Below are 11,216 nucleotides of genomic sequence, written 5' to 3'. Positions count from 1 at the left end.
ACCTTCAGATTGGAGTACAGAAAATTTAAAGAGGTCTGTAAATACTCCAATCAATTCAGGTTCTCAGGACACTCCCTTAAAACTCATTCCAGACCAGTTGCTTTCTGTGGGTTCATTCCCACTAAGGCCAATCTGACATTTGCAATGGCAACTGTGTGCACAGAGCCACACAAGGCTGTCCTGCTGGGTGACATTAGCTAACTGATCTTCCATTCAAACCAAGTGGGGAGGGATGCATTGTTATCTGTGATACTGCTCGACTTTGCTTTGTAGCCCACAATAGCATGCATGTCTTGCCACAATTGATAGACTATGGAGCTCCACAGGGAATCTAGTTTGGTCCCGTATTGCTTCTGGGCATCCCTGTCGGCCTTGAGAAAAGCCATACATGAATTTCTTGTGCAGCTCAGAGTCGGATCAATGTGAATACCTCATTCCTGGACTGCAATGGTGACTAGACCATCCAGTTCAGCCAGGGTTTCCAGTTGCATTATCCAGTTTGTTGTCTAACCATGACTTAATAATTCAGCATAACTTCCATGCATTTGTAATCAATACCTCATTTTATCAACTCACTGTGATGGAATTTAACTCAAACAATTGCAACCTGTTGCAGTTTGGCAAGATAAAGTAGGGCAGGACAAACTAGGGCAGGACTTGTACAGTAAATTGTAGAGGCCTGGAGAGTGTTGTAAACAGAAAAAGTCAGGGGTACAGGTACAAAGGTCCATGTAAGTAGTAGAACAAGTAAACAAGGTGAAGGAGTTTGGCACACTTACCTTGATCGGTCAGGGCACTGAGTCCAGAAGTTAATGTCAAGTTAATGTCATATTACAGCTGTATACAACATTAGCAAGATCACATTTTGGTGTATTGTTCACAATCTGATCTCCTAGCTACAGAAAAAAGGAAGTGAAACAGGAAAGGGCATTGATCTAATTTAAAAGGATGTAACCAGGACTGGATAGATTGGGACTCTTTTCCCTGGAGAGAAGGAGACCGAAGGGTGACCTCAAGGAGCATATTAAATTATGAAAGGCATAGATAAGGAAGGGGAGTCTAAAAATAAGGGGTATGTTTCAGGTGAGAGGAAAAAGATATTAAAAAGGACCAGAGGGAAAACATTTTCCTCACAGATGATGTTTCACACATGGAAAAACTTGTTGGGGGGAGAATAGTCCAGTAACAACATGTAAAAATATTTACACAGGTACATGGAAAGGGACATTTGAAAGGAACATGGGTCAAAGGCAGGCAACTGGAACCCGCTGAGGTTGGCAACTGACAGTATGAACAAGTTGGGCTGAAGGGCCTGTTTCCATGCTGTAAAATTTGTATGCTTTGCCAACTACTTTCAATTGTCCAACCACCTTCAATGGTATGAATCACAGATCCCCATGTCCTCTAAAATTATCCATTAATATTTGGGGAATTTAAGTTCCTAATACTATATTGTGGTTTTATCACATTATTGTAATTTTCCTGTATATTTGCTCCTCTCCTCATTGTCTGGAGACCTGCAGAATACCATGTGCACCACAATCACATAACCTTTTCCTTCTAAAATGTAATCAGATGTTTCTATACAAGTAGGTTTTCTTTCCACTGATGTGCTCTGTAATCATAGAAAAATACAGCACATGAACAAGCCCTTCAGCCCATCATGTCTGTACCATACCAACTTAAACTGCACATCTGCCAGCGCAAGATCTATGTCCCTCTATTTCCTGTCTGTTCAAGTCTTGTCCTTTAGCGTGGTGGTTGCCACAATGCTATTACAGTGCCAGCGACCCAGGTTCAAATCTAACGCTCTCTATAAGGAGTTCATACTTTCTCCCTGGGTCTGTGTGGGCTTCCTCCAGGTGCTCCAGTTTCTTCCCACCCTCTGGTTTCCTCCCACTGTTTGAAACATACGGGATGAGGGGATTTGTAGGTTAATTGGCGTATTTGTGTGGCACAGGCGCATGGACCAAAAGGCCTGGTTACCGAGCTCTACGTTTTTTTTAATATATTTAGACATATAGCACAGTCACAAGCCCTTTAATCCCATAAGCCCATGCCACCCAATTGACCTACAACTCCCCCCCTCCCCTGGTATATTTCAAACAGTGGGAGGAAACCGGAGCTCCGGGAGAAAACCCACGCAGTCACGGGTGGACGTATAAACTCCTTTACAGAAAGTGCGGGATTCGTACCCCAGTCCTGACTGCTCGTGGCACTAACTGCTATAATAACGGCGCTGCCCAAATTTATAATTTAAATGCCTCTTAAGCTCCATTTTTTTTATCTTTTCATTCTTTCCCAAACATTTTGAATTCATTTATTCTGGGGATTTAATCCTCGCTATTTCTGAGCTACCTTTCAATGATCACCACTATATCACAATCTGTGCTTGCAGCTCACCACCACCCTCAACACACTCTACATTTATAATGTATATGTTCCATACATGCATTTGTATTCCTTTTGGTTCTTCCTAGTTTACTCCTACCTAAAATGGTAATAATTCCCTCACCAATATTAACTAACACTCCTTTTTTGCTCGTTTTTTATATACTGATGTCCATCCATTTTAAATCCTCTCACAGCATTGAACCCTCTCCACGAGTATTAACCTCAACTCTGTCGAGTTGCAATTTTCCTTAGGAATCTGCCACCTGTCCCAGAAATGGACCCAATGACACAAGAATCAAAGCCTTCCCTCATGTATTATGCTTCAAGCCTCCTCACCTTCCCATTTCGAGACCTGACACATGGCACCAGAGACGATACAACTTCTTAAAATTTCCTCACCGGCTTTCAACACATTTGCTTTTTCTCCCATAGTTATTGATTCCAGTGAACCACATTCCCTTCCTCCTGCAGAAAGGACTGCATTCTCTCCCTGATAGTTTTTACCCTGACATTACAAAATGCAATTTATGCAAAGTTCTACCTGTCTCCACAGTTATGGATTCTCCCTTGATAAACACATTTCTGTATTTTTGCTCTTCTTTTTTGTGCAGTCCTTTGCCTGTCACTGCTTTGCTCTGGACAACATACCTTTAAAGAGAAAACCTCTCCAATGCCGAGTACTGTACTGATTTAAGATTGAAGAGGAAGGATCAATAATGCATTTCAAAATGAAGACTTCTTTAGTTATTTCCTCACTAGGAAAATAGGGGTTCTTAAATATCAACAAGATTATCTATCTGTGGAGCCACAGCTGATGGACGAAGTCAACTCTATTTACTGTGGAGAAAGGCATGGTGGCCAAGAAACTCAGGGAAGTAAATAACATATTAACATGGCATAAGAGGAGTTGCTGGAGAAATTAAAATGTATAAAGGTAGATATAACCCCAGGGCCTATTTAAATTATATTAAAATATTATGGGAAGCTAAGAAAGATATTGCAAGAGCCCTGATAGAGTTATTTTCATTATCATTAAGCACATGAGGTGCCTGAAACTTGTGGATTGGTAATAGAACATTGAACAGTACATCATTTTAAGAGCCTTTCTGCCCATGATATTGTGCTGACCTAGATGAACCTACTCTACGATTAATCTCACCCTGCCCTCCCTCACAACCTACAATGCTCCATTTTTAAACATCCCTATCGTATCAGCCTTAATTGTGTTCCAGGCACCCACTACTCTGTGTATTAAAAAAACCTACCTCTGACATCTCCCTAATCTTTCTTCACTGAACTTAAACAGATTGCCTCTGGTATTGGCTATTGCCACTCGGGGGAAAAAGTATCGTTTGTCCACAACATTTGTGCCTTTCATTATCTCTATCAAGTTGTCTCTCATTCTACATCAATCCAAGGAAAAAAAACCCTAGCTCACTCAACATTTCTTCTTAAGAAATGTTTTCCAATCCATGCAACATTCGGGTAAATCTCCTCAGCACTTTAAAGCTTCCACATCTTTCTTAAATTGAGGTGACTGGAATGCAATACTAAATATGGCCTATCCACAGTTTTATACAGCTGCAACATTACCTCATAGCTCTTGAACACAATCCCCTGTCAAATTAAGGCCAGAACACCATTCTTAACCATTCTAAGAAATCGTACAGGCAACCCTGAGAGATGTATGGACTTTTACTCCAAGGACTGGGTGCAGGTCAGTGGGACTAAGCAAAAAAAAAAGGTTCAGCACAGACTAGAAGGGCCAAAGGGGCCTGTTTCTGTGCTTACTGTATTCTATCCCTCTGTTCATCCACATAGATAGGACTCCTGTCATTAGCCAACTGTGGATGCTTGTTTTGGAGACGGCCATTACCTGGTTCTTCCGCTTTGCCATTGTTACTAAACATTTATAAGCAAATGCCTGAATAATTTGGAGACTCAGATCAGAGGCCTGTAACCAGTGGTGTGTGCAAGGATCAGAACTAGGTCTACTGTTGTTTATCATCTACAGTATATTAACAACTGTTAGCATGCTTGGCTCATTTGTGAATGACACCAAAATTAGTAGAATAGTAGAGAGGGGAAAGATTATCTAAGATTACGGCAGGAGCTAAATGAAATGGACTTGCAGACGGATTTTCTAAAAAAGAGAATGAGGTACATGAGCCAAATGCAAGCATATGGGACTAGCTTATTCAGCATAGACAAGTTGGGCCAAAGTGCCCGTTTTCATGCTGTAGTCCTTTATGATTTTATTACATCACCCATCTTTCTTCCACCACAAGGTCAATAGTATGTACATATGCTGACTGCACAATGTTCCATTCCATCTGCTATTCCTCAAAAAAAAGCAGCCTTTACCTACAGGTAACAAGACCTGAAATTATTCAGGCATTTGCTTATAAATGTTAAGTAACAATGGCAATGTGGAAGAACCAGGTAATGGCTGTCTCCAAACAAGCATCCACCATCTCTTATTATTATCCAAAGCTATTCCCACTGCCAGTCGCCCATCACAAGATTAAGATGATTGACTAACTGGACCACAGGTTTGGTTGGAAGCAATGAATGATTTGACCTTCCAACACCACAAAATGTTTGTCATTTTCAAAACACAAGGTAATGGGGAGCTGGAGGAAAGGAGGCAGAGTGATAGGGAGGGGGAAGAGAGAGTGAGCCCAACAGAAACTATAGAAGACCATGTTAATGCCATCTAGTTGGGATAGTTTAATTGAGCACCTTTGCTCCATCTACTGCGAGAAGAGGGACCTTCCAGTGGTCAACCATTTGAATTCCACACCCCATTCCCTCGCTAAAATGTCTACCACATTTGTGCACTGTCAAACTGAGACCACCTCCAAATTGGAGGAACAACACCTCGTATTCTGTTTGAGCACTTTCCAACCAGATGACATAACATCAACTTCTCTCATTTCTGTTAGCCCCCTCCCTCTCTTTCCCCAGCTGTCTTTCCTCCAGCTCCCCACCTTCTTCCCTCTCTATTCAGAGAGCTAACCCCCTCCCCTATCACTTCTCAGCTTTCTTCTCTTCTGCCCTCTCCCAAATCCACCTATGATTTCTTGCCTGTACACCTCCCCTACCTTTTTATTCAGGTGCCTGTCTGCTTTTAGCTCATACCTTGACCAAAGGATCAGGGCAGAAACTGATCAGATCTCTGATTCCTGCATGACCTGATGAGTTCCTACATTAATTGTGTATTGCAATTCAAGGTGAGGTGATTTTCACAAGGGAAATAATGTTTGGGATATACTTAAATGGCCTTGACACCAAGAACTTTTTTCTCTCAAATATACACACAAAAAACCTTTGTTGGACAGAATTTAATAGATCTCCAGTAGACCACAAGCTGTGATTATGCACAAAATTATCAAAGAAGGTCTTAAATGTTTGCTCAGCTACACACATCAAGGAATAAGACAGTTAATCTTACAATCCCCTTATCCAGGTATTAGATAACTACATACAAATGTATTTTTATTCTTTAAAGATACCTTTGTTCAGCATCTGGGCTAGATGGATAATAGGGATTCGAGGAGCCAAGACAACAGAGGAATCTAAGCCCATGGAGGTTGGCATGAAGCCAATAGCTTATGTTGGATTGATGAGCAAGAACGGGGAGAAAAGCTTCATTAACTATAGCTCAGCTTTCAACACCATTATACCCTCAGTACTGGTCAACAAGCTCCAAATCCTGGGCCTCTGCACCCCCTTCTGCAACTGGATCCTTGCCTTTCTCATGAGAAGACCACAGTCAGTATAAATTGTAAACGTCTCCTCCTCACTGTGAATCAACACAGCACTCATCAACATCTACTCTACTCACTCTACATTCATGACTGTGACAATGGTCATCAGCAGAATCAAGACAGCATTAAGGAAGTGTACAGGAGTGAGATAGATCAGCTGGTTGTGTAGTGTCACAATGTTAGCAAGACTAACCAACTGATTGTGGAGAAGACAAGCTTGTCGTCATTGAAGTGTCAGCAGCAAAAAAAATGAAAAGAACTTCAAACTTATGGGTGTCAACATCTCTGAAGATCTGTCCTGGGGCCTCCATGTCAACACAATCATGAAGGTAGCTTGCCAGCAGCTACACCATGAAGAGTTTAAAAGATTTGGTATGTCACCAAAGACTCCTGAAAATTTCTACACCTGTTGCATCATTTTCTAGTATGGAAGTGCCAATGCACAGGACAGGAAAAGACTACAGAGAGTTGTGAACTTGACCAGCATCCTCATGAACATCAGTCTTCACTCCACTGAAGACTTCTACAAGAGTCAGTGTCTTAAGAAAGCAGCTTCTTTCCTCAAGAACCCTCTTGATACTGCTACCATCAGGAGCCCAAACATGAACACCAAGAGGTACAAAAATAGCCTCTTCCCCTCTGTCAACAGTTTATGAATGGATAATGACACTACCTCACTTTCTCTCCAATTTATTTTTAAATGTAATTTACAGCAATATTTGCACCTGCAATTCTGCTACAAAGCAACAAATTTGCTGACATGTCAATGACAAAGTCTGATTATATTTAGGCTTATAAAACCTGTAAGATAGGAGAACAGAACAGTCAGGAATAGACAGAAATAAATGTAGTCCAAACATTACAATGGATATTTTACTAGCAATTTCATTAACCGCAAGAGGCAAACAAATAGCACTCCGTGCTTTAGAGTTTGTGAACACAGATGTCTCCTACCCTCATTCAGTATTAATTCTGTGTTGACTGCCAGCCTGTTAAAAACAATCTGACTGACATTGCCCTAAACGGTGGCATGAAAATAAGTGGGTCAATCAAACAAATTAGTTATTGTCATATTTACATTTGCTCATTTAACAGACCCGAGGATTCAGAAATATTAAAGTTACAAAGAAAATAAAGTCATAATGTATTACACAAATTAAATCATGCATTGTATAAACAAACAGTTTTAAAAACAACTAGGAAAATGTTCCAATTAAAACTCGAAACAAAAATTGATTAACCCAAGGGAATGTCCACAAATCCATTATATGGGCTGTTTGACAATTGTAGTTCTTATTGCTCAGGTGCTCCTATGACAAAAGTATAACAAGATCCATGTCGCCTTATTCTCCAATTTTAATATCCAACGTTGACTTGGTTACAACAGCTCATTTGTGTGCTCCATTTTACGATGGTCCCAAGTATGAAAACAGGTTTTTAACCTTCTTGGTTTAACACCATTAACAATATTCTTCTGTCTCTGATTACCGATGTACCTCTTATTCTATCCCGTTGGCAATTATCCTGTGGTCAGCAGAAATCTAGATTTATAATTCTATCAATATGGATAGGTGACCTTAGCATCGAGAGAACAAATTCAGCGCTCCTTTCTGCATTCAATATCCTTCCCATAATGGAGTGCTCAGCTGCCCATTATAAAGAAATACCAACAATTCCAATCAAGTCTTGCCCAATTAGGAATAACAAGTCAACACGAAACTCGAAAAAGCAGAAGTAGTTGCTTCCCCCCCACCCCCCAAATATGAACACATTCAAGTTTGAAAATGCCAACAACCCGAATAGAGTATCTCGCCTGAGCCGTTCAGTGGACGAGTAACATGAGACTAATAGAGTCGTGTGAACTTGCGCAAAACTTTACATGACAAGTATGATCAAATTGTAATGTTCTTAAGATAAACAGACAACTTTCTTGAATCTTAACTGTACCGACTGGATCGCATGCAAGTTGAGGAAACAAATTTAGAATGGGCTCCACTTGATATTTGAATAGAGCGTCGCGCAAGTTCGGTGATGGTCGGCACTGACGTGTTACATCACCTCGTTTCAATCGTTGAACTCCGTTTAAATGTGAAAAATCGGGCTTTTATAGTTACAGATTATCCCCTTTGCCACAGCTTAAGAAATATTGAACACTGCAGCTAAAAATAGGGCTTCTTTGTGTTCTGTGCACAAAGCGAGCAGAGCGTCAAATCCATTCAGAGCTCCAGTAAGAAATAATGAAACCATGGAAGGAGACCTGGGTACAATGAAGAAATTCCCCAGCCCGGTCGGTACAATATACCCAAACAATAAAAGACGGGGGTGGGGGATGCACGAATCGTTCCGTGCAAAGACAAGAAAATTCCTCGACATAAACAAGTTTATTTGGGAAATGCAGGAAAGGAATTGCCATTCTGGACAGTCAAATGTTTTGCTGCTGCTGTGTGTTTTGGTAAGTCTTTAACAGGAGATAAGTGTGTTGGGAAGGAGGTGGGATGATATCGATCCATCAAAATGAAGGCATATAAATAGCATTCAAAATCAGCCAAATACTTCGTAACACCCCGGGGAAAAGCCGAGGAGGAGGGAAACTCTCTTCTCTGGCCCTGTTCCCCGAGCCCCCGAACAGTGCGGCTCCTCAACTGTGGTCTGACAGGAGAACAAAATCAGCAGACTCCGGGTTCTTCCGCCACTCTTACCTTTCCACTGGCGTTCTCGTCGTCAACGGGGCAGGGGGGAAGAGAGAGAGAGATGAGACAATGAGAGTCGGTCCCCCGTGTCCAGCAGCCAAGACCGCACTGCTCACGAGTGTCCAGCGGAGGCTCAAGCCTCTATTGTCCGGCGACCTGGCGCGCGCTCTCTCTCTTTCGCTCGGGGCTGTCCGGCCGCCTGCCTCTCGTGCTCCCGGGGACTGTCCGGCTGCCTGCCAGGCACGCGCGCTCCCGACACTATCCGGCTGCCTGACTCGCGCGTTCCGGGGAACTGTCCGGTGGCCTGGCTTGCACGTCCCCGGCAGCGTCCGGCTCCAGAGCTCGCAGCCGATCTCGGGGTTCTGATCCCACTTTGGAGTCGAGACAGTAGAGCAGAGGGAAGGTCAACTCCTGGACAATCCACGCACCCTCTTTATTCACAGCCCCGTTTCTACCTTGGCTGGGTGTCGTACGTTTACCTCTCCCTCTCACAGCTTCATTTGGTTATCCGCATGCATTTGAATGTAGTGCCAATAACATGCGCAAAGGCATTGAAAAGGGGCGTGCGCTTCTCATTCCCTCGCCCTCGGTCCCTATACGCTCATTACGTCAGTAGCTGTCGCCTATATTTTTTTTGGACAGGCATGAGGTCTCTATGTCTAAATACGAATACTTTGCGGTGAAGCCTTATTGTCGTTATTGCATACTGTAATACTCGCATTTTTTTTTATTAGGAAAGCCCATTTAATATTGATGAAGCCCTCCTTGGCCACACCCGTAGAATTCGAGGAAGAGGTGTACATTCCACTGCTCAGAGCCAGCTGATTTCCTGCTTGAGTGAGTCCAAGAGTTCTGGTGCTTTCACTTATCCCCACAGAAGAGCTTTGGAAACGCAGAGTTGGCTCATTCTTGACATGCACGTCTAATTTGCCCTTCTAGAAACATGGCCTTACAACTTTCACCTCCAAAGAAACAGTGCTGGATTAACTACCACTCGCGCCCCTAGACTTAGCTTTAGTAAGGCTCCCCCTGACCTTGCCACCCCTCCCCCCCCACCCCATCCTTCACCCTTCACCCCAGCCTTCATTGAATAGAATAAAGTGACATTGTTACGTTAAGTACTATGTATAATGTACAACATGCATAAGCAGAAAATTTAATTGTAGCAACAACTCTTTCCAGAAATGCTTTCATGTCGTCACCTTCTGACTGGTGTTGTTGAGTAATCAAGCATGAGGCACTTTCAGGTGGCCCAAATACCCCGATGTAAAGCTGCATATTCTACCCCTATGCAGCTGTCAGGAGGCCACCTGAAAGCACAAGAGGCGCCTGCGAGGCACACTTTGTAACCCTCCTCCGGGAGGGATAATCGCCAGAGCACTGAAGTCCCCCCAGGCACCTGAATGCAGCGACCAAGGGAATGACAATCAGCTGGCGAGCGCCTGACAGCCCCCCTCCCCGCTTCCCCCCGGCACAAGACACTGGGTTGGCTGGCGCGGGCTGTCAAGGTTGGGGCGGCCAGCGCAAGCCACCCCAGCGCTGACAGCCCACACCAGCCGCCCCAACCCTAACAACCCAAAGGGACAGGAGCCAGAGTGCGCTCTGAGGCGCCTCCCATGCAGCTGTCCCTTTCAGGTGGCCAGCGCTGCACTTTCAGTGCTGGCCACCTGAACAACCATTCCACAGGTCTGAATTCGCTTCACCAGGTGCATTCCTGGCAGAGAAAGCACCTGAAAACAGCTACGATCTTCACTTAAAAACAGTTTGCAGTCAATACCTTACCTGTGCTTGGTGAATAGCACAGCCAACTTCTCCTGATTTTCTTGCCATTTGTAAAAAAGTGGTAAAATATGGACTTAAAAAGTAACATTTCTGTTTACCATCATATAAAATTTCACAATACTGGCATTCATGTTCCAACAATCTTTGCTCCCGTCTTTAACCAGTGTATATGCATGTTAATGCCAACTCATGACGTAATAACGTCGTCATGATAAACGCAATCTCGCGGCTGCAGTTCAAAGTCCTAAAAGCATTACTTTTAAATGTTTATGAATTTAGAAAACAAAATAGTATCTGTGATATTCCAGATATGAAAAAAAATGCAGACAACCTGAAATATCATCCAAAATACTCATGTTTACACTCAATTAAACCATTTTTGTTTGCTCTCGTTCTGTGATCCAAAATCCTGTTTCCAGAACAGATTTACCCACTGCCTTGCCCTCAACTACCTGTCATCTCTCACTCCCAATGCTGTCAAAGTCCCTCAGAGGTAATAGGCAAGCAACATCAGTCAGTAGACTGAATCTTGAGCAACAAAATATCTGCTGGAGTAACTCAGTGGATTGTGCAACCTCAT

General features: G+C 42.9%; 1 protein-coding gene across 8 annotated transcripts in view; it reads right to left on the bottom strand.

The window, feature by feature from the left end:
- LOC138763717 (3',5'-cyclic-AMP phosphodiesterase 4B-like) overlaps positions 1-10,784 on the bottom strand; it is a 687,345-nt gene extending 676,561 nt beyond the window's left edge. For 3 of the 8 annotated variants that reach the window (XM_069938364.1, XM_069938363.1, XM_069938365.1), the window contains exon 1: positions 8,864-9,422. Coding sequence is in view for 1 of the 8 variants with exons in the window: in XM_069938353.1 (XP_069794454.1) it covers positions 10,637-10,684 (48 nt within the window). In the remaining 7 variants the exon portion in view is untranslated. Of the gene's footprint in view, positions 1-779; positions 889-8,863; positions 9,423-10,636 lie in introns of those variants that run through there. The other 5 variants (XM_069938355.1, XM_069938353.1, XM_069938356.1 and 2 more) reach the window with 3 other exon arrangements.
- Between the last annotated feature and the right edge of the window lie 432 nt (positions 10,785-11,216).

The sequence above is a fragment of the Narcine bancroftii genome, chromosome 5 (assembly GCF_036971445.1).
Source record: "Narcine bancroftii isolate sNarBan1 chromosome 5, sNarBan1.hap1, whole genome shotgun sequence".
NCBI lineage: Eukaryota > Metazoa > Chordata > Chondrichthyes > Torpediniformes > Narcinidae > Narcine > Narcine bancroftii.
The sequence above is the reverse complement of the archived record's forward strand: the minus strand, read 5'-3'. Positions and strand labels throughout refer to the sequence as shown.